Raw genomic sequence first — 24851 nt, forward strand, 5'->3', positions numbered from 1 at the left:
TTTCAAAAACTATAGCTTTTGGAACTGTGCAGACTTAATGGAAAAAAAATACCTTCTGCTGAGAGCTGAAAATGGGTCAGGGATGGGCATGAATTAGTACTCATCCTCTCTTCTAAAAAAGACTGCCTGATATTTTTGCTAATATTTTTTTTTTCTTATTGAATAAATTGTCTAAATATCTTTTAAATATGGCTTTTTAAATACAAATTCCAAACTTCGTGATTGTGGGACTTCCTAATCAATGCTGAACAGAACTAAAATCATAAATTCTAAGAAAAGATCTGTCTGTATTGTGCAACTGTGACAGGCAGGGGAATCTTTGTTTGTCAATACTCATCACTGGAAGGGCGAAGAAATGATACCGTCCTTAACGTTCCTGCTTTGTTTTTGTTTGTTTTTTTAAATACGGTTGTGTAGCTGGTTGTTGATTTCATCATTCTCTTCTCCTGTCTACTTACTTCACACTAGCCAATCAATACTTCACACTCAGTTACAAACAGCACTGGTCTTCAGAAATCAGATTCTCTTTGCCTTGTCTATAAATTGAACAAATATCCATAAATATCCATAAATACAGGCCATTTTTCCCCTAATAACATGCATGATACCTCAGTTAAATCTAAACAAACTGTGCCAGCTCTACTTGTAAGTTAGACACATGTTTGCTCCTATTTAGCACTTCATAGATTTTACTTTGTTGTACCTTTTTTAAATCTTTATCACTGCAGCCTGGCTACATCACACAGATTTTTTCCTAAAAAACTTTAATCAAAGCCATATTCTTTCGAAGAAAATATACTTTTAACACCCATCCTCTCCAGAGCCATGTGCCATTGTAGTAAAATAGTCAGTTTTAGCTTTTCAGTCGTCATAATATTAGGGCTACACTCAGTTTTTTTATGTATATTTCAAATTTCTAGTAGGAAACTGTCAGCAGGAATCTTTTGACTTACATCCTCTCATATCTATTTAGATAGAAGCAGAAGATCACAGCTCTTCTCATTGGCTGTTACCTAACTGGCTACTACTGAAGAGGGAATACAGTATGCAGTGTGCACTGGAAGCTGATATATTGAACAAATTCATCGTCCCCTCTGGTTTTCATCCATGCAGTAATAAATCCATGAAAATTCTGTGTGAACATATTCTCATGCGAGCTAACTCGTGCCTGCTTAGCAGTCCGTTTGTGCCAGTGGTACACAGTGTGCTCTACTTTGTAGCGACGCTGCGTGTTTGTACTCTTGGCTTCCTGTGGAACAGATAAAATGCAAACATGTCCTACTTGGTCCAGAAAGAATTAAACATCAGTGGGAAATGTGTGAAGGCCCTGAGCCACGCCAACTGAGACGCCTCTATCCTTTAATCAAAGGAAAATTGCTGCCATCGTCCGTGCCAAACAGAATCATTGCAGATGAATGTCCAATCAGGGAAACATGCTATGTGATTAATTATATGTGAAGTAAAAAGATGAGTGAGAGTAGGCACTGCTTACTTTTACTACAGTGTTTAGCTGTATTGTGTGTCTGTGTCTGTAATGTGTACTGCCTGTGACCTGAATGTTAAAATGTTTATGTTTAGGTCTCACCAATGAGCATTACCAGGATGACACACGACTCTTTGGAGGTACTGACCCTCTTGCATTTAGTTGTTTTCATTTACCTGCACCTTGGATGCCGCAGAGCAATGCAACACTATACATTGCAGCTAAATTACACTTGTCTGAAATTGCTTAAATAATATATGATATAATATTGTATTTTGAACCAGGAAAAAAATACATTCTATACATGGTTGCCATGGTTGCAAATATTTACATCGATGTCCGACCCTTTTGAGTAAAAATATAATAAATGAAATAATAATAACATATATGGGGTTTTTTTTCACCACTTTCTACTAAAAAGTTACTTTATTTCAGTAATGTATTTTAAAAAATGAAATTCATATATTATATTGACTTTTGGCATATAACCTACAACTGATGAAAACCCAAAATGTATTTTTTCAGATAGGTAAAATATTACATAGCAGCAAAACAAAAACAGATTTTAAATCAGAAATATTATTTGTTAAGGCTTACTCAATCAGGGGGAAGACTGTTAACTTGAAAGTTTTCCAGCAGATGCTCACTGACACCCTCCATAAGGAGGAAATGCAACAAAAGGACATTGCTGAAGAAGAGAGCTTTTCACATAGTGCTGTTACAAGGATTTTAATGGAAGGTTGAGTGGAAGGAAAAGGTTTGTTGAAAAGGTCCAAAAGCAACAGGGATAACCACAGCATTGACACGATTGTAAAGCAATGCCCATGCAAGAGTTTGGGGAAGATTCATAAGTGGTGGACTGCAGCTGGACTCAGAGCTTCAAATACCACCACACACACACATATCGAGGACATGGGCTACAGCTGTTGCATTCCTTGTGTGAAGCCACTCCTGAACCAGAATGTCAGAAACGTCTAACCTGGGCTAAAGAGAGAAAGGAATGGACTGTTTCTCAGTGGTCCAAAGTGAGAACAGCTATCTGCAAGAACATTTTCGAACACCTCATGTATCCTTCTGCAGGCAAACTTTGTGGGAGATAGTGATTTAAATTTCCAGCAGGACCTGGCACCTGCCCACACTGCCGAAAGTACCAATGCTTGGCTTTATTACCATATCACTGTGCTTGTTTGGCTGACAAATGTTCCTGACCTGAACTGCATGAAGAATCTGTGGAGTATTGTGAAGAGGAAGATGAGAGACATCAGCTGAAGGCTGCCATTATAGCAGCCTGCGCAGATACTGAGTTTTTATTAGCTCTACGTCACAATCATTAAAATAAATTGAAATAAACACTTCAAATATATTACTCTGTGTATACAGTAATAAGTACAATATGAGTTTCAATTTTTGAATTAAATTACTAAAAAATGTTAAGCTTCACTGATTTTCTAATTTATTTATGTCGCTGTTACAAATCAAAATCCAAAAATGAGTCCTTCCTCAATTTATTTCAAATGAAAGTATTCAACTCTAACCCTTTTGTATTTTACTTTTTCTCCAGCTCATTTAAGGCTCACATAAGAAAAGCTGAATATAATGTAGATAACTAGAACAAAGCCGACTTTTTAATACAGACTCTACCGGTTAAATGAGATTCTCAGAGTGAAAACTAACCCATTAGATGGAGAGAAGTGTCATTATGCCTAAGAGACAGAATTATGTTCAAGACAAAAATCTTAGGAAGGATAGCATCATTAAAGTACCCAAAAGCTCTGCAGCCTCACTTCTTGTAACATATAAGATCTTTAGAAATGGCAAAGAGCTTTTCTACATTTTTCTGACCAGTCAAACTGAGCAGACAGAAGTGATGGGCTTTGTTCGGACCATTAACTAACGAGCCAAACTTTGTGAACGAAGAATGGTTCTTTAGGGACAGAACAATTCTCACTGCAAGGCTTCTGGCAGTTCTCAGTAAAACATATGATCACCTAACCAAAAAAGCTTAATTTTATTATCAAAAGAAACATAGAGGAAATATTTGTCAGTTTTTAATGATATGTGAATTAAATCTTTGACACTAACCCTACTGATAAGCAAGTTGAAAGTGTAGTGATTTTTCTTCTGCAACGACATCTGAGACAGAATTCAGAAGATATACAGAAAACTGGGGCAAACTTCATAAAAGCTCAGTAAAAGTGCTGGATAGTCCTAGTGCAAATTTAAATCTATAAATATTATAGAAATCTCTTAAGAGACCTAAAATGTTTATGTACTTACACTCTGCATCTAATGTCCATGAGTCTAAACATTTCTGCTAACAACAGTGAAATAAACTCCCAAAGGAAACACCTTAATTTTGTGAGATAATTTCTTAGAGACTGAAAGCATCTACTGCTGCTTAGAATCTTTAACGAAGTTCTAACGGAAGGGTCTGGATGCTTCTCTAAATTCGTGTGTACATACTGTCAACATCAGCATGAGTGTTATTTTAACTTTAACCTTCCAATAATCAATTATAATTTTTTTTTTTTTGGGGTGGAATGATTATACAACATACAGCTAAAGTGGTTTCTGAAAACAAAGTTTTAATTATTTTTGATTTTTTTTTCAATCCCATACAGGGTCACAATTATACATACAGGCTCAAATGTATGCATGCACCCCTACTAATAGATAGCAAAAAGCCCTTACACACGGTGCACAGAAGGTACACATTGAGCATGCGGTTTTTGTAACCTCATGTAGCCTTTAAGAGCTCTGGTATAATTCTTGATGAATATTTTATGCACTCTTCAGTGGCACTGTCCTGACAATTACTTGTAGACGGAAATTTTCAAAGCTGCTTTAGCATCATTGTCCTGTTGGACTCAGCTGTGCCCAGGTTTAAACCATCTACCTACCTAAACCATCTACTATCATTGGTTTGTGGTGGAGCTAAAGAATATGAATGTAGTCTACTTTGAACAATACACCAGTGCCACTGGTAGCAAAGCAGCCCAATTAGATGACACTGCCACCACCATGTTAACTTAAAAATAAATAGTTTTTGTTAAAGCTGTCAAGCTGATTCTATGCATAGATTCTTCAATTGAATGTAGCACTACTATTGATATGAAATTAAACAGTATCATTTTGAAATTAGCTAAATTTGGCACAATTTGGCATAACTTTGCACTCTCAAAATGCTCCTTGGTATGTATTGAATATGCATCAACAGGCATGGTGGTGGTATATATGCTCCTCCTTATTTTCTTGACTGAGTTTGAGGTGAAATAGCATCAATAGTCTTCAAGGGTTTTAGAGTTGATGTAGTTTTCTTAGCTTTGAAGGCCTCACTTTGACTCTTCCAGTCATATTTGTTGTCATTGTGGCTCAACATTCGTTTCCTCTGATCCATAAGATTTCTTTCAGAGCATCTAGCTTATCCAAGTGGGCAGGTTTAATTTTCAGTAGAGCTATAAGATATTGAAGAAGACACTATTTTCTGGGTCAGTCCTCTTTCAGTCTATGATGATGTTCAGCTTGCTTCACTGTGTACAATGACTTTTTCAGCCGTTTCCAGTTCCTAATAGGGTTGAGTCTACAATGTTCATTCCGAACAATGTTTCAACTAAGGGTGAGTTCGGGTCAGATGGTTGAAATTTGGAGTAAACTGTGTGTTCCAACAGGAATACCTAACACACCTAAAAACTGGTTTCAGAACGGATAAAGCAGGCGCATATTAGGGTTTTCAAATAAAGTTTCCAAAGCTCCTTCCTCACCCAGAATAAAATTTTGTAGACTTCATTTGCCTAAAAGCTGGGTCTGTGCCAGAAAGCCAACCAGTTAAGATGATCTCTACCAAGTCAAATATTCAGCCACAATCATGCCAGAAGCTTGTTAATAGCTTAAAAAAATATGTGGTCAAGGTGTAACTTGACAAGTGTCATTAACCAAATATAAGTGGAGGTGTATTTATATATTTGAGCCAGTCTACATAATTCTGAGCCATTGTGGGTTGAAAATACCTACACAAGGTCGTACTTATGCACCAAAAATCTTGTTTTTGACAATCGGAAGATGTGTGCTGAAAATTCATTCCTGGAAGAAGAATGGTTTAAATCCATAATTAAAAGTCCAAAGTTATCATGACATCCATGCCCATGCTTCTGATATGACCTGGTGATCAAATTTCTTGTCTAATAAATGCAGAATCTCAAAAACGTGTTGGTAAAGATTTTTGGGGAGATTTGTGTGTGTTGTTAGAAAAACATAAACTGATGTTTTATCCATTCATTAATCCAATACTTTCAGAATAGAGCCACTGAGTTGTCTTCACATAATGGCCTCATTGAGTGAAAATTTAAGAATTAAAACAGACTGAACCGCAAAAAAGTCTACTGTCATTGTCTTGTCTTTGTGTATGATCACCCATCCATAAGTGCTGTGCTTCTGGACTTATCAGATTTAATCAGATGCATACTAAAAGCAACACCTTTCCTTCTATGAAATGGCTGTTCTCATTTGCCTTTCCTTCTTGTTTCATGCAGCATACATAGAGGACGTTGCGCGTTGCGTAGACCAGAGCAAGCGCCTCATTATAGTCATGACACCCAACTATGTGGTGCGGCGAGGTTGGAGCATCTTCGAGCTAGAGACCCGACTGCGCAACATGCTGGTGAGCGGCGAGATCAAGGTCATCCTGATTGAGTGCGCTGAGCTCCGCGGCATCATGAACTACCAGGAGGTAGAGGCCCTTAAACACACCATCAAAGCCCTCACAGTCATCAAATGGCGGGGCCCTAAAAGCAACAAGCTCAGCTCGAAGTTCTGGAAGCAGCTGCAGTACGAGATGCCCTTCAGGCGCACAGAGCCTATGCTCACACACGAGCCGGCACTGGATGTCAGTGAGCAGGGCCCCTTCGGGGAGCTGCAGACCGTCTCAGCCATCTCCATGGCAGCAGCCACCTCCACGGCCATGGCCACCGCCCATCCAGAGCTGCGCTCATCGTTCCACAACACCTACCACACCACTATGAGGCAGAAACACTACTACCGCAGCTACGAGTATGACATACCCCCAGGGGGGACCCTGCCACCGCTCTCATCTCTGGGGAACCAGCACACCTATTGCAACATCCCACTAACTCTCCTGAATGGACAAAGGCCTCCCGGGAAGAGCCGAGAGCACAGCCTGGAGGAGGCTCACGCCAACAACGCCATGCTCCCTCTGCTGCCAAGAGAAACCAGCATTTCCAGTGTCATCTGGTAGTAACAAGCGGACTCAATGTCAGCTTCAGGAAGACCAGTCAGGGTCAGACATGATGAGAACCAAAAGTAGAAGGTGAACCCACAAAGTGGATCTATTCAGGTCCATGCATCACCACTGACAGAGAACACAAGAGGTGGTGTGGAGGCTGTTTCTTTCCAGAGGACCCTGTCTCTTCTAATAAGCGATATTATTTTATTTTATTTTATATGTGGACCTAAAGGAAACATAAAAAGCATTTTTTTCTAGACTAACAAATAAAGTGCAGGAACTCCGTATTGAGGAGGACACACACGATTCCAACATCCTCACAAAAAGAAATGTGCATACATACAAACAAAAGGAAAACAGGGTCTGTACATATATTTGCATTTTATTAGTAGCATCAGTGTTTTCCTGTTTCGTTCTTTAGTGTGTTTAATTCAATCATGTCTGTTGCCTTCTGTACTGTAGGAGTTTGCTTTAAACTTGTTACACAAAGTTGTATATTTCTCATTCTTTTAAGTTTATCTTATCTTACTTTAACATGCTTGATTGGAAAGCCAATGTGTCAAGTACTTTTGCTGTTGTGTTCTTTCGTTTGGTTTTGTTTTACATCATTCTGTAGTTTAAGCTAACTTTTTTTTTTTTTTTTTTTTACTTTTCGAAAGACCTGGACATTTTCAGGAGACTTGAAGAGCTGAAACCTGTTTTTGTTTACCTGTGAAAGGTGTAAAGAAACTCCTTTGAAAAAAAAAAAAATACATAGAATATGCAAAAAGACTGAGGAGCTGGCTAAAAACATCTGGCCTTTTGGGGCACAGAAGGTAGAAGTGGTCGGAGAGAAGCGCCGGTCCCCTCCAATCAGACCGACAGACTGGCAGATCTCTTTCTGAAGCTTCATTTTTTTTTTTTTTTCTATCGAGACAAACAGCCTGGCTGTTTTAGAGTGATAGTGAAATGCCTCACCTTAAAAAGAAAATCTGTAGATTATTTTAAAAAAAGAAATCTATTTTTATAACAGAAAAGAGTTTGCTGGAGAGGTCATACTTATTTGCATTTCATCTTCCGTGGAAAGGGGATTTGTGTCTAAGCGTCCTGCTGGTTTTGTAATCTTGTAAACGTGGTTCCTGGTTTGTTGAGAGACTAAGCTGGTTTTTGAGACCCACCTGACAAATACATCCTCTATTACTCCAGGTTCAAAAGAAAAAAAACATTTTCAATGGATTCATTTTTGATGCATCATTTTATTGCCACTCTGATCATTCAGATTTATTTGGTTCATAGAGATAGTTCACATTTAAATGAGAGAAAAGAAAACAGGTGTGTTTTGAAAGACTTTTTAAATATATTTGCAGGTGTGATTTTTAAGTAGGCATAGCAAATAGATATGTATTCTATATATAATATAGATATTTATATAAATATATAAACACAATTTTCACTTGGAAAGAAATGTCTATCTTTATAGAAACACAATCATGATCAGTTGCCCCTACTTTCTCACTGCACATTAAAAACATTGATTTCCTTTGGATGGTTTTCTTTTGTTTCGAGCTTTAACTAATTGTTGACGGTAATTCATAACACCTATAAAACTCTCACAGACACTTAACAGTCAGATTAAACTTTGTTCTCATGACTTTCTTGTGCCTGCTGTGAGCATAACAGCAGTGAGGCTGCAGAAAAATGTGCCACAAGGATAACCATATTTGATATTTCACATGTGCACCTTCAACTGATCATACAGTGACTAACACATACTAACACAATCTACAAACCTTTTTTTCCCTCAAAGCTCCACTCTGCAAGGATGGTAGAAAATGACTTTTTTAAAACTTCAGCTTGTTCTCAGCATTTACAGAAAAAGAAAATTGTCCTGGTCTTTAAATTTTTATAAGCTAAGATGAGATTCATTAAAATCAGGGATGTCATGATCCGATCCCAATTTTGAGATCAAGGCCTAGTCAAGTATAAAAAAAAACCTTATACATGGTGTTTTTCTGCTGTCTTTCATTTTATGTCGGCCCCAACCCAGAAAACAGGGCAACCCTTGTGCAATGCCTTGTCTTTTGAATCACTGCCTAGTTTTAATGCACAGTATTACAGCCGATACATATTATTTGTGAGTTTTTCACAGTTTTAGTTATGCTCATTGTAAAAGAGAGACTGTACTGGCTGCTGCTGCCTTTCTTACTGTGTCATATGACCTGACCCGTGGGGGGGGACTGCTTGGAGAGCAGCCAAAACACTATTCGTTAAATTGTACAATGTTTAAAGTAGATTCTTAAAAAACACATTTATGAAACAGAAAAACAACTTTTCCCTACACACTATTAATTGTAAGTGCACTGAAAAATATTAGCAGCTAAACTATCACAGAAACATTGAAACAGAGCGGAAACATGCTAACCTTACCTTAGCTTAACAGTAAACCAACAGCAGCAGGAGCAAGATGTGACTTTATTAAAGACTGTGCCATGTGAGATAGTGTATATCCTTATAGCCTAATGACAAAATACATATAGATCTATCTATCTATCTATCTATCTATCTATCTATCTATCTATCTATCTATCTATCTATCTATCTATCTATCTATCTATCTATCTATCTATCTATCTATCTATCTATCTATCGATCGAATATATATAAAATATATAAATATATATAAGTATATATATCTATATCTATATAGACATAGATATATATATATAGATATATACACAGTGGCATGTAAAAGTATTTATAACCCTTGAACGTTTCCACATATTCTCACATTACAACCACAAACATAAATATATTTGATTGGAATTTTATGTGACAGACCAACACATACTGGTATACAATTGTGAAGTGGAAGGAAAATTCTACATTATTTCATATTTTTTATGAATAAAAACTGTAAAGGACATTGTGCAAAAGTATTCAGCGCCCCTGAGTCAATACTTCGTGGAACCACGTCTTGCTGCAATTACAGTTGCAAGTATTTTAGGATATTTTAGGTTCCCCCACCTGAGCTGTGGATCTCTGCAATTCGTCCAGAGTCACAATGGGCCTCTCGGTTGCATCTCTGATCAGTGCTCTCCTTGTTCGGCCTGTAAGTTAAGGTGGATGACCTTGTCTTGGTAGGTTTACAGTTGTGACATACTATTTCCATTTCCGGATGATAGATTGAACAGTGCTCCGTGAGATGTTCAAAGCTTGGGAAGTCTTTGTATAGCCTAAACCTGCTTTAAACTTCTCCACAATTTTATACCTGACCTGACTGGTGTGTTCCTTGGACTTCATGATGCTGTTTGCTCCCCAATATTCTTTTAACTAATATCTGAGGCCGTCACAGAGCAGCTGTATTTGTACTGAGATTAGATTACACACAGGTGGACTATATGTAGTCATTAGCAATCATCAGGCAACTTCTAAAGATAATTGGTTGCACTCAGAGTAAAGGGGGCTGAATAGATTTGCACACCACACTTTTCAGTTTTTTATTTGTAAAAAATTTTGTAAATCGTGTATAATTTTCGTTCCATTTCACAATTGTATTCCACTTTGTGTTTTCTGTCACATAAAATTCCAATAAAAACAGGAGCACAACATTGTACGTTTTTCAATACACAATCAACTGAAATCAAGCTAAAAAATGTTACAAGGCAAATTATTAATAAGTCAGATAAATACAGAGTGAAAGCATTAGCATTAGCATTCAGTCTAACTGCTCTGCATGAAAAAGGTCATGACAAAGAGATATCTTTAGAAGTACGTGATAAAGCTATAAGTCTGTCATGGGACCTGTTTTTAAAACATTGTAACAGCTTTTCTTAGTTAACCCAATGTTGAAGCTGCATATTAAGGCTATTCTGCACATACTCCTATTGTGTTGGGACAAAATATCTTTCACAGTTAAGAACAACAGGAGATACTGGAGCATTCTGAACATCATCAGTGAGTAGCTTAAGTGAGAGACAAAATCAATTTGAGTTGTATCGCAGTATCAGCCATTACTTGGATTCGTTTTGAGAAGAAAAACAAATCTTGACCTGAACTTCTCTAATAAAAACAGAACTGAATTCTATCACTCTGAACTAGGTTTTAATCTGCTTTAGTTTCAGTCCTGGTCACGCTCATAGTAGTGGCTGAACGAGACTCCTTGCGGGTTTGAATCATTGTTTTCCTCTCCAATACTATTCGCTTCCCTGACAAGCCAAAATCCCTGTTATATAAAAGGGCTGCTGATGGGTATCATGACAGGAATCTAAAAGATGCTGATCTAATTGCCACATTTGCAGGCCTACCAGCCAGAGCCAAAGACAGCTCAAGATGCAAAAGCCCTTTGGTATCAGAAGTAGAAATTAAATCTCAGTGAAAGACAAAAAAAAACAGGATAGAAAACAATACATGACATACAAGTATGATTAAAAGGATAGCAAATACACTGCTCAAAAAAATAAAGGGAACACTTGAACAACACAATATAACTCCAAGTAAATCAAACTCCTGTGAAATCAAACTGTCCACTTAGGAAGCAACACTGATTAACAATCAATTTCACATGTTGTTGTGTAAATGAAATAGACAACAGGGGGAAATCTTTGGTGATTAGCAAGACTCACTCAATAAAGGAGTGGTTCTGCAGGTGGGGACCACAGACCACTTCTCAGTACTGATGCTTTCTGGATGATGTTTTGGTCACTTTTGAATGTTGGTGGTGCTTTCACACTCGTGGTAGCATGAGACGGACTCTACAACCCACACTAGTGGCTCAGGTAGTGCAGCTCATCCAGGATGGCACATCAATGCTAGGTGTGGCAAGAAGGTTTGCTGTGTCTGTCAGCGTAGTGTCCAGAGCCTGGAGGCGCTACCAGGAAACATGGAGGAGGTCGTAGGAGGGCAACAACCCAGCAGCAGAACCGCTACCTCCGCCTTTGTGCAAGGAGGAACAGGAGGAGCACTGCCAGAGCCCTGAAAAATGACCTCCAGCAGGCCACAAATGTGCATGTGTCTGCACAAACGGTTAGAAACCGACTCCATGAGGATGGTATGAGGGCCCGACGTCCACAAATGGGGGTTGTGCTCACAGCCCAACACCGTGCAGGATGCTTGGCATTTACCAGAGAACACCAGGATTGGCAAATTCTCCACTGGCGCCCTGTGCTCTTCATAGATGAAAGCAGGTTCACACTGAGCACATGTGACAGACGTGACAGAGTCTGGAGACACCGTGGAGAGCGATCTGCTGCCTGCAACATCCTTCAGCATGACCGGTTTGACAGTGGGTCAGTAATGGTGTGGGGTGGCATTTCTTTGGAGGGTCGCATGGCCCTCCATGTGCTCGCCAGAGGTAGCCTGACTGCCATTAGGTACCGAGATGAGATCCTCAGACCCCTTGTGAGACCATATTCTGGTGCGGTTGGCCCTGTGTTCCTCCTAATGCAGGACAATGCTAGACCTCATGTGGCTGGAGTGTGTCAGCAGTTCCTGCAAGATGAAGACATTGAAGCTATGGACTGGCCCGCCCGTTCCTCAGACCTGAATCCGATTGAGCACATCTGGGACATCATGTCTCGCTCCATCCACCAACGTCACGTTGCACCACAGACTGTCCAGGAGTTGGCGGATGCTTTAGTCCAGGTCTGGGAGGAGATCCCTCAGGAGACCATCCACCGTCTCATCAGGAGTATGTCCAGGCGTTGTAGGGAGGTCATACAGGCACGTGGAGGCCACACACAATACTGAGCCTCATTTTGACTTGTTTTAAGGACATTACATCAAAGTTGGATCAGCCTGTAGTGTGTTTTTCCACTTTAATTTTGTGTGTGGCTCCAAATCCAGGCCTCCGTTGGTTAATAAATTTGATTTCCATTGATGATTTTTGTGTGATTTTGTTGTCAACACATTCAACTTTGTACAGAACAAAGTATTCAATGACAATATTTCATTCATTCAGATCTAGGATGTTTTATTTGAGTGTTCCCTTTATTTTTTTAGCAGTGTATATAACAAAACGGCACTATATACCTAAGGAGAGAGATGAGATGATAAAAAAATATATGTGACAATCAAGAGGGTGTTATTCAATTGGTTCTTACTTCTGACACATGTTGTCCTTAGGTAAGACTAGAAATATGGTCTATAAGTGCAGTCCATTTACCAGGACAAAGACAAAATTGATTTTAAGTGTCTAAGAATGAAAGAATCAATTAAATTCAGACAAGTGAAAACATTAACAAATAGAGTTTTAACGAAATTTCAACATGGAAGACTCACCTTCACCGCCTCCGCTCTGCCTGGTTATTCCTCCATAACGGTCCAATCAGAGACGGGTCTGCTCTTCCCCTCGTCCAATCATCTTTTCAACACTTTCTGCCAAGTTTGCCTCGTGAGCATAACTTTGTTGTTGAGAACAAGGTGGAATTGTACGGTTTGAGTTGCATGTCGGAGATGGAGCAGATATTAAAATATTTTCCAAAATGCCGCCAGAAATTTCTATATTTAATTATATTTCCTTTCACAGGCAGTTATTCCTCATTGTGAAGAATTACAGGCAGACTGGATCTGCCATAGAGAATTTTTAAATCTCTGGGAGTGGTGCTGGTTTTTTAAGTCAATAATAACTCACAAACAATTATAATAAATTTCTCTTAATTGGACAAATGGCCAAATAAATCTTATTATGACCTCAAAGGGGGAGACTTTGCTATCACTGATTGTGTTTTGAGTGGGCATTGTGTTCTTTTTCCTTGACAAAATCGGTCTTCAACAACTTTCAGCTGTCTTGTTCTTTCCTCCTGTCTTTTACTCTTTTGATTTTGGATATGAAAACTAATATAATTATCATTAACAACCTAAATACAGGCTCAAATGAGACGTTTCAAAAAACAATGACACAGGATGAAGTTTTTTTCTGTCGCTTGTTGGTGCCTTTAAACATCTATCATGCTCTCTAGCCAAAGCTATAACATACAAACCCAGAGAAAATGTGCTGATTTAAGAAAATATTTGCCTTAAAGGTTTAACTCAAAACGTTATGGTGGTTGGCAGCTCAAACCTGACGAGTTAAGTGCAGCCAAGCAGTGCCATCCCCTGGGAGTAAGCAGCAACTACAATGAGCATTTGTATTTGAAAACTGAAAAAGGAACAGACTGAAAACAGATTTACTGATGTCTGCCAACCCCAGGAGAAGGCAGAAATAAAGAAGAAATAACTGGGTCAGAGGGAAAAAAGAGGAAAACAGAGTGAAATACATGGATAGGAAAACTGGGTTTAAAGGTAGAGTTTGTCAGTTAAGAACAGACTTTGAACTGTGCAGATACACAAAAAATCAATGCTAAAAATCTAGAATAAACTGTTTATTTTAACATAGGAGGTCTGTACACAAAACATGTAAATATTGTCAAGACCAAGACAGGGTGGTGACTGTTGCCAGTTTGTCACTTTCTGCCAGACATCTGGAGCTTTATAAGCTGTCACAAGATTAATAGACTTTTTATTACCCAGAGCAATTAAGGGCTTAATTGCTGATAATATAAGGCCCATTGAGAAGAAACATGCAAAGAGGATAGATATGAACAAGAATATAATCAAAGCGAAGCAGACGGCAGCATATGTGCAAGTGCCTGTGTGTTTCTGTCTGTGTGTGAATATGTTGCAGGTTTGTGCAACGCTTTTCTTCTTCTCTGCTATCCTGCAACGCCTTGTCGGACCACCAGGAGGTATGTGAGAGTTATCAGTGGAGGTCTCACATGAACTTCAAACAGAACGTAAACTCCTGTTTATCACCGACATCACTTTCCTTGCTTTCAAGGTTGCATTCAGTTTTGATTGAGCGTGCTCCTCTATGAGAAGGAGTAAAACACAAGGACTACATTCCTGCTGCTCTGAAAGGATGCTTTAAACCCTGGTCTGCAGTTGCAAATATCTGTTTGAAGAGCAGTAGATGCAAAGACAAAATGAAACCTATGCAGGCAATTCTGTTGTATAAACTTTACATTTCTTTATTTTGTTTTGCTAACACATCCGTGTTCGGAAACCTGACAGCTTCTGTAAGAAATAGGAGTACAAACTAGTAAAGGTCTACAATGGGAGTACATAATTTCTGACTTAAAAACTGCATGGATTTCTGTAAAACTTCAAAATGAAACACTATCAGAGATTAGTTTAAATAACATCCTGTGGATTTCTGAAATGTACACACAAACTGACTAGTTGTAGTGCAAAACATTTGACAATAATAAATAATTTCTCATTTTCTTTACTACAGTATAAAAAGACAAATCAAGCAACTAAAGAAACAAAAACATCAATTTGTTGTGGAACATGTAAAACAATTAATACAATAATCTTGTTGCATAAGCATGCACACCTTTAAACTAAGATTTTGCTGAAGCCACTTTTGATTCAATTCCTTTATGATTTCTCATCTTTTCTTGACATGTGCTGATTTGCATCCCTCAGCTAAAGCCATTGCTTACAGAAAGGGTACAAATAATCAAAATGAGCACATTGCACAAAGTTATCAGTCAGGAAAAAACTACCTAAAATCCACGGCATGTTATACCATGCATATAAAGAGATTTCACACTTTTCACAGTATAATGGCTCAATGTTATGTTTGAAAGGTTAGGAATAAGTATAAACCTATAAGAATTTACCCCAGTAACTGAAAATCACAAGTGCCCTTGTCTCATCATGTTGATGGATCTGTCGGTAGCCATTAGGCATAATACTCGTTTTTAAACATTGAACAATAATCTTTCACTTATGTCAAAATATATTCATTGTGAAGTTACAAGTTCCATTATGTTATTTTACACATACATACAAACATATACATGAATACACTGTAAAAAAAAAAAAAAACACATACATAGAGTACAACAGATACTCCTGTGTTGCACTTGCTAACCCCTCTATTGCTGCTGTTGAGTTGGCTCTGATCTAAATGCTTTCTCTCTTGAGGTTGACCTCGAGAGAAGAGGCCATTTTATGGTGTGTTGGTTCTCTGACCTAGATAGAAAATTTTCTTTTACTTTGTGTAGACCACAGATAGTGCACGACATCTGTTTTTTTCTCTGTCTATTTCGCACTTTCTTCTCTTTATTTAGTTGCTGTGGCAGAAGGAGCCTTCGATTACCAAAGAGCCACCTCAAAAGTACGATCCGAGAAGTCTTAGAGTCTTTCCATTTTCTGCTATCTAATACTTCCGAATTAATCCAATTCAAATTAACTGGAGAATGTGCTAAAATAAAAAAGGCAATTTAAACCAACAGATTTTAAAATGTCTCACTTTGTTCACTGTGAGAGGCAACAATATTAATCTATAAACTCCACTGTTCAACGCTATTTGTTACATTCTAGCGTAACAACCTTCTTTCTAAGGGCATTAGACAGAAAGAGACTTGTTGAGTTTTTGTTTGCCTTTGCAGCATAAAGACAAGAATTTCTCCAGAACTCATCTCTGCCATTCCTGTTACTCTTACTTCCATTAAGACTCACTGTATAAATGGCTGAAGAAACATCTCAATGAAAAACTGTAGTGAAATCTTCTGACCACCTGCTTTATTGATTCAAATGTTTAAATGATCAGAGTTTATGGCAGACACAAAGATAAACCTTTGAGTCCTTAACAGGACTGTAATCAAGCAGTGTTAACAATGCTCTTTTTGGTTTTGCTCCAAATAAAAATGAATAAATACAGTAAAACTCATTTGAGGTGTTCACATTTTAGCACATAACCTGTACCATGTATTGTCTTGAATGTTATACCAAATTAAGATTAATTCATCTTTTAGGTAGCCCTTTCACACTGCTGGCAGTTCTATTAAACTCTGACCAAGACTATACGCCACCCTCATCAGTTATTGGCACGCCTGATAAAGATGCACGAAAGCCTTAAGATAAATTACGTGTGTGTATCAGTAGAATAAGCTCACTCTTATCTCTTAGCTTAACGTTAAATCATTTGAGTATTTCAGTTTTGAGTATCTAGTTTGAGTCATTCCATGAGAATGATGCCTCACAATAAGAAATAATATCACATTCATTGGCACTCCTGTCAATACTCTGTCATTCTCCATGTTGTCAGTAGGATAGCATTTAGTAATCTCCTTTAACATGTCACAAGGTTGAAGAATTTGGAGGGAGAGACCATTCATCTTTTGGACAATCTCTGTAGACAATCCAGAGTCCGTTCCTATGCCCTCCTCTCTTCAGCTCAATGTAGGTTTTCTACAGAGTTTCCATCTGGGAGCTGAGACGGCCATAGTAGAAGGTTAATTTTGCATTTAGTTAACTCTTTCCCTGTTGATTTATCAGTCTCCTGTTGAAAGACTAAATGACAACCTACTTTCAGTTTTATGGCAGAGGCCATCAGGTTTTCATTCAAAAATATCCTGATTGTTTAAAGAGTTCATTAAACCATGCACTCTAACAAGGTTCCCAGCACCTTTGGAGAAGAACCAGGCCCACAGCACCACAGATCCCCGTACAAACTCAACAGTGAGCACAAGGTACCTTTCTACAGATTCCCCCATTCATTTAACACCAAACCAACCAAACCTACCTAGGGTATTTGTTCCTGAAAAGCTCAGGCTTATTTCGCCAATGAGTCAAAACAGTATTTAGCAAACTTTACACATTCCCATTTGTGATAGTAGGACAGAAAATTATTTTTCCAGGAATACCACCAAATCAATCTGGTTTCATATAGATAGTGTTATGTTTGACAAGAACCAGTCGTCATCAGCTACTCAGTCACTTTTATTAAGGTAGCTCTGCTCAGGGTGTGTCCAAACAAATCACTTTACAGGTATCTCAAGTCTTTTACTCTATTGTCTATACATCACATTATGCATTCACATAAACTCGGGTTTGCCATCTAGTGGACACCAGCATAATGCATTCAGTCATCACAGATAGCATCTAATAGCTGGAGTCTTGTTGACCCCAAGATTGCTCTCTGCTGAAGTTCTCAGTGAGGTTTGGAGCCCTCCTGTTCACTGTCCATGGAGGCCAGACAAATACGGCTCCTCATCTAGTCTTGTTTGTCACAGTTGCAGTTGTTTTAAACTTAATTATTGTTCTAACTGTAGATTTGGATGAGTTGGACAAACATTTTTTGTTTTTTGTTTTTTTGTAGCCATTTCCTAACTAACAAGAGCATTCCAAAAATAAATGTTCTCCTCACTTTCCTAGTTAGAAGAATGGCTCAGAGAAATATATGTGTCCTGTCATGTTGTTACCCAAGAAAGACACAAAATCCTAGATTACTAAATAAAATTTCTTAGACACACTGATTAAACTAAAACCAAAAAAAAGTATAATTTATGGTAATATCCATGCATCGTCTATACGCCTTTATCCACACAGAGTCACAGATATCTGGTGCCTAGTTCTGGGGGCCACTAAGTGTGGCACTGGTGAATAAATCAAATATAATTACTCCTTAATATGCGTTTTTCTTTTTCTGCAAAGAATAAAGGAACTTACAATAAAGGTCAGATTTTTATTCATTTTTCAGTGTGACATTATGCTACTGTCTTACCTGAACAGAAGGGTTTTTTTTAAAATATATTAAATTGAGTGGTTAAGCAAAATATGCTCCTGTGTGACATTATAGGAAAACACAAAGTCGTGGTTTATTATTGTTAAGTTCTCAGACACTTTAATCAACTAAAAAAAACAATGTATAAATTTACTACATGCCTCAGTTATGTTTATTTCAAAGTAATGAGGAGAGCTGCTACTAACTGTGGTACTGGTGATTTTGTAAAAGCAAAATTTTCCTTAATGTTTTTTTTACCCCCTACCGAATAAATGTACACAAACTAAAGGTCTGCTTAGGTTTTAGAAATAAAATATTAAGGAGTTTTATGCTTCTTTTCCAGGAGTGCCAGTAAAAGTGCAGGGTGCTGTATTTTGTTATTATTTAGTGGCAGCTATTATGCTAGCCAAACAACACATGTACAATATCACTGAAGTGAAATTACCAGTTCTGAGCTGATATTTAATTTTATTTTAACCCTCTAATTTAAATAATCATTTTTACTAATGTAAACATATAGGTTTAAATCTATCTATCCCTCTTGTTTGGATTCAGGGTGTAACATGGCCCTTCTGGTCAGTTTTTTTCTATTTTCTTATTTAACAGGAAGGGAAAATCCTGTAAAGCCCAGCAGGTTGCAGTCATCTATTTTTTTTAACAGTGTGCAATAATAAAAGTGCAGAAAAACAGGGGTTGACTTGCATTCTTAGGGACTGTAACATATTAAAATGTTGCATTGTGACTGCAGGTAGCCCTCATCCTGTTATCCACGGTCAACATTCATACATTAATGTTTACAACACAGGTTGTGATAAAATGAGTGGATCCTGAATTTATGTGTCTGAACTGCTACTTTTTTCTACCTAGCACAGGTGTACGTTTCCAATGACAGTAAGGAAACAGTACAGACTCCACACATTTTTTTCTTTGGGTTCATGTCTAAGTGTGTATGGGAACCAAGCTGTATGTGGTACACTTCCGCCCTCTAGTGGCCTAACATGACATTTCACCCAACATGTTTTCTGGTCCAATGAGCAATTCGGCCAGTCTGTAGTTTATGAGTGACATTCCTTGATCAATCACCTGTGACCTAAAGCTGACATGAAACATTGTGACTCAGATTGTTCAGTGTGGTGTCATACTTTTAACCACTACACACTTACGTGACGTTATGTCCTACTTAAGACTGTCTGGCACACTTTCTCCAGTTCAAAGTGTGTCAGTGATAAAAGATGAGAAAGTCACGCACACATGGTAATTTGATAATGTGTTTATTGTTATTTTAGAAAAATAGTCTTTATAAAAACAAATAAGTTAAGAATTCCAGCAGCTGCTTTAAGATTTCCTCTGTCATAACATATCTTCCCACCCACATTCTCTGTCGCTATCATTATCACATGCGTGCGCACACACACACACACACACACACACACACACACACGCACACTCTTTCTTGCTTGTTACAGGTCCATATCAGTTTCACCTCCCACACAATACAAGTTCAGAGCCTTTTTGAGCCTGGATTCATTCCTGCTCTGTAGCCGCGAGTGCCCTACTTTCCGTAGAACATCTCCATGAGCACCTCCTCGATGTTAACCGCCCCGATGACGGGTCTGAAGAAGAGCTGTGCGACCACCAGCGGGCTGATGGCCCGCAGCATGGACAGGGCGATGAGCAGCTTGGCAAAGCGCGTCGAGTCCTCGCGGTGGATCAGCCGGACGTGCTCGTTCAAAGCCTGGTGCGCCTCCCGACGCAGCGCCTGGATGTAGTGGAGGCAACGCAGACCTTCCAGATCTGAGAGGAGAAGAGAGAAAAGTTTAGTTCTTAAACACAGATCGATGCATGTCGGTCACATCAATGTCCTGATCAAACGAGTTTCAGTTTTATTCTACTATTACAGTCTGATGAAAGGTCTGATTTACCAGGATTAAAGAGCACAGCTCCCTTCAGATACGCGTACTCCTTCGTGCTGATATCCACACTCCAGCACTTTTTCAGAAAGGCTTTGATCGTTTCGATATCCACCACGGACACCCCGACTGCTGCCCTGTTCTGAACGGCCCGGACCTCGCTCTGCCGCTCCGGCACACCGGTGAGGATGCGCTGCAGCATGCTGGGCTCCACGGTCTCCGTCGTCTCAAAGTCCACCCTGTCCTGCGCCAGCCCCAGCACCAGCAGAGGGGCCCAGCCGCTCCGGATCAGCATCAGCTGGTCACCCTCCGGCAACTCGCAGAAGCAGGGGACGTTTTTCACAAAGTGCAGCGTCTTCACCAGCACCGCCGACGCAGCTTTGCAAGTCTCCTGCGGGGAGCGCAGCACGCCCCGGCGGCGCGTCGAGCCGCAGGAGCATGCCTGCTGCCGGAGCTCCTGCAGTGAGCCTGGGACGGAGGTGGCAGAGGAGCCCTTCAGGAGCAGATGCTGTAGGGTTTGATGTTGGGAATGCAGCTGTTGATGGTGTTGTGGCTCCTCGGCGGTCACCAGGCTATCGCTCTTCAGAATGCTGTAGAGAATACTGTTGTTGTTTCGGGCGCTGGCACTCTGACAGCGACAGCCCTCCAGCGTGGCCATGACCGCTGGCCGCTCTACATGGGCTGCAGCTGCCTCTTTCAAGCGCCGAGGGTCAGTGACAGATGTAACTGCTTCCTTACTCCCTGATAGCCCCGAGTGAAGGACAGCCTGTTTATATTAGCTCCCGTCTGTCCCCGCACTTTGAGAGATTGTTCAGTTACTGCATATTCCACCTCCACCGTCTTATGCACCTCCTCTTTCACCTCCTCTTTTCCCTCTCTCTCTCCCTCTCTAAAGCGTGCACAGCGCTGTCAGAAGTGCAAAAATAAAAAAAGTTTAAAAAAAAAAATTCCTTTTTTCGTAAAAAAAACATAAATTACTTTTACCGAATTTAATTTTTATCTCTATGCTCAGAGTTCAAGGAAGGAGAAGCTCATAAATAAAATGTGACCTCAAAATCTGAGCCTTCTGGCACAGGTCATAGCTTCCATTTTAACAGAAAAAAAAAGGTTATTAGACATGTTTTAACAGGGCTTTTTAATAACGGTGGAAGTAAAGGAAAAAGCACGGACAAAGACTGAACAAAATATATAGAGAAAAAATCTTTTCACGGCTGTCTTAAGCAGACGTGGGCCTCCGGGGCTGAAACCCTGGATGGTTTCTGAATAGGCCTCTTTCCCACGAAAGAAAACATTTAGAGGTGCATGTCTGCCAAACAAAATGCACTAATGACATTAGAGTCTACGTTTTTATTTAAAAACAATCAGATTTGTTTCGATTGTATTCCTTATAATTACTGCCCACTCAATCTAACCTGACAATGTGCCAAAAGAAAAATTGTTATTCGCGCATGGGTCACCGCGGATGCGCAACTACTCGCACAGACAGGGGCGGAATGGCTATTTGTCCATTCTGGAGAAGTCCAGAATGGCTGTTCGGTCCAGGGCCATCGGTTTGCCTCGTTCATTTCCCGAAAAGTTACACTGAGCCCCTCGGACAGGGCTATAACAGAGGACTCATTTCAGAGCAGCCGCAGAGCCAACAGGAGAGCGGGAGGCTGGTGTGTGTGTGCGCACAGGAACAGGTGTTTCTGTGCGCATAACCCAGATTAAGGTTAGCAGTAAAACCTGAATGCTGACTCAAAATGGGATAATTGTAAATTAGGTTACAGCTAATCACTTATTCACCCAGCAAGACATGAGGTGGAGGTTCACTCTAATGAGCATCATCAGGGTCATGATGAGGAACAGAGAGTAGAGGGACTTTCACCTGAGCTACAGGTAAAGTTCACCCTCTCTGTGAGCTTCTAGCTGGATTTGCATCATGATGTGAAAATATCTGGTCCTTATAGTTCAGTCAAAAAAGTATTTAATCCTTTAGTGTGTAGTAGTAACACATTAAAAGGTCATTCAGATCACCACATTGCATCTCATTGCTGCAGTCAGCCAGTTCTGTAGACAGAAAAATGTGTTGCTCAATAAATCTTGAAAATATAACCCAGCTGGTGTCAGTGAGACACCGTAGGAAATGCAAAAGTAAGCCTCCCTCTTCTCTTTCTTTTTTTCTTTGCTAATTCTAAACATACAGCTCTAGGTTGTTTGAAGCTGCAGTTTTAAGAAATAACTCATAGCAATGAATCACTGGTGTCTCATTAATTAGTTAACAGTTTTATTTGACTGAATATTACATATAATATGTAATTAAATGTATTATTATATTACATGTATTATAATATATGTAAATTCATTAAATAAAGATACAGTTTTACTCAAGGTAATGCATACATGCCCAATGTATACAGTTAATAATGATTGTAGTATTAGCAGTGATAAAAAGACAAAAGATCAGAGTCCGAGAAAGGTGCAGGATGAAGCTCAATGTTATATTTTAAGCACCACAAGTTAACACCTTTTTCTCTACAGAAAGTGTTTAATAGCAAAGACTGTACTAAAGACCAACATGCTCAATGCAGAACAACAGACTGTTTTGTAAAATCTTTTATTTATTAGTTTTGGCAGGCCAAAAAAATAGTTTCTTTATAAGTAGAAGGAAGAGCTGGAAAGATGGAAGTAAAACAGAACACGTTCAGGAAAGAAGGAACATATTTAGAGATTCAGTTTTAATCAGATGTCTGGAAAGTTCTCTGCATAATTTAAATAAATAAATATGTTTTCAGGATCTTACTATTTGACTAAGATTTAAGACAATCAACATTTGCACCAGTTTTCTTTTTTTAAATGTAAGAAAATAAGACCATGGAGCCTCAGGAGTGGAACATTTAGATGAGAGTGTAAAATTTAAAAAGGTCATTTACATAGATGAGAAAAGAAGCACATTTATTTGACCCATAGTCAACAGACGGAATGAGCAGAAATTCCAATTCGCTTTTTCTAGATGTGTCATGTGTACCTGGTTCAGCAAAATGTTTTTTTGCATCAATCCTAAACTCTGTCTTCAATTTTCACTTTAACTACTAACAAGAAAATAAAAACCAAGTAAAAATACTGTAAACCATTTTTTGTGTGATTCACAATTATTTACATTCAATCAAATCTCATCCAAGGCAGACCACTAGTACATGTCCTATGTTATTTTAAAATACTTGCAAACTGTGCAGCTGTTTTATGAAAATAAAACTATTTTGGGCCTAGGCTTAACCGCCAGTGTTTCAGGACCCTAAAAACGCCCCGGGTCTTGAGTATGTGGCTCTAATGATGCACCGAAAAAATCAACTGGTGACTGGAATTGGTCGATTTTCAGACTGATTGCCAGACAGAGGACACAGAATGGAAAACCAAGAGAGGAAGAGTGGTGCAGAAAATCTGTGTGAAAATAAAAGAAATGTCTGCATGCAGATGCTGCAAAATATGCAAAAATAAACATATATGTGCTCTAGCATCGATTTCTGTGGAAACTGACATTAAACTGCAAGACGAAGTAGAGGAAGAGGAGAGACAGAGTTTTCATGCCTTTTACAGGCAAATATAATCATCCACCATCGTGCTACTCATTACTGTAAAAGGAGGTTTAAAAAGTCAACATTGTCAATGTTTTACATTAGTAAAAGACTGTTTTACTGCGACAGCCTTCACACACACACACACACACACGCACACACACACACACACACACGCACACACACATACACATTATTAAGTCACCAAGCAGATGAGAAGATATCTATATACAAATATTTTGAATTGTTAATTATAGTTGTTATTGAGAAATTTATATAACAGGTCAATATCTTTACAAAAAAAGCTGATCAGAAATCATCCACAATTCTCAGTTCGGTGCATCTCTGTGCAGTGCTGTTTATCAGACTGGAACCAGTAAAGGAACATACAATATGGTTGGATGTGAAGGATTAATTATTCAAGGGACAATTTATATGATTTTCTATGAGAAAGAAGTAGGAAGAGCTGAGCTGTGAAGGCCAGCCTCCATCCTTGACTCAGACATGCTGATATTGATTTAACCGTGAAAACTGGGGCTTGTGAATTATGATGTCATGACTCAGTGCTTCCCTTGCCTCTGTCACCGAAGGAGGATGAGGAAGAGCAGGGTTGGAGGAGGAGGAGGGAAGAGGGTGGAGGAGGACAAGTTAGGGTAAAGCAGATGAATTAATAGTTTTATCGTATTGCTCCAAAGAGGAATCACAGTCTGAGAGGAGGAGGAAGAGGTAAATCAGAAGTTGTGGAGGAATTTAAGCTGGCACTAATGGTGAAAGTGTGTGAAAGCAATGCTAAAGTTTGGAGCAAATGCCCTGTCTTGCTATGTTCAGCAGGCCACATCACACTCATCCTCTTACTGTCATGTAAGGCTCTTCATAGAAGGTTTTCTTTGCCATTGGGCACATTTCTGCTTTCATGAAAGAACATTAAGCACAACCTCAATATCCCTTGCTCTGTTGCTTTGAAGGTCATAGTTATGAATACAGACAAGATGAAAAACTTTTGCTGTAGCACTGTAACATTGTTCAGAGGCCAAATGTCTTTGTATTGATTTAGCTGAGGAGAAAAAAAACAGACAGATTTTTCACATGTTTATATCAAGGACACTGTGGGATAAACAGCCTTCACTCAGCTAGT

The 24851-nt window shown here is 38.9% G+C and overlaps 2 protein-coding genes across 3 annotated transcripts in view; one reads left to right on the plus strand and one right to left on the minus strand.

The window, feature by feature from the left end:
• il1rapl1a (interleukin 1 receptor accessory protein-like 1a) overlaps positions 1–8242 on the plus strand; it is a 288177-nt gene extending 279935 nt beyond the window's left edge. The window contains exons 11-12 of one of the 2 annotated variants that reach the window (XM_047371180.1): positions 1579–1623; positions 6013–8242. In XM_047371180.1, the coding sequence (XP_047227136.1) occupies positions 1579–1623; positions 6013–6734 (767 nt within the window). In that variant the 3' untranslated portion in view covers positions 6735–8242. The remainder of the gene's footprint in view (positions 1–1578; positions 1624–6012) is intronic. The other variant, XM_047371181.1, reaches the window with a different exon arrangement.
• Positions 8243–19506: 11264 nt separating this feature from the next.
• nr0b1 (nuclear receptor subfamily 0, group B, member 1) lies at positions 19507–22046 on the minus strand. The gene is made up of 2 exons (XM_047369793.1): positions 20175–22046; positions 19507–20046 (listed from the first exon to the last, which is right to left on the minus strand). Exons 1-2 carry the CDS (start codon positions 20818–20820, stop codon positions 19805–19807), a joined length of 888 nt encoding a protein of 295 aa, XP_047225749.1. The 5' UTR covers positions 20821–22046; the 3' UTR covers positions 19507–19804.
• Between the last annotated feature and the right edge of the window lie 2805 nt (positions 22047–24851).

Source organism: Girardinichthys multiradiatus, chromosome 7 (assembly GCF_021462225.1).
Source record: "Girardinichthys multiradiatus isolate DD_20200921_A chromosome 7, DD_fGirMul_XY1, whole genome shotgun sequence".
Lineage (NCBI taxonomy): Eukaryota > Metazoa > Chordata > Actinopteri > Cyprinodontiformes > Goodeidae > Girardinichthys > Girardinichthys multiradiatus.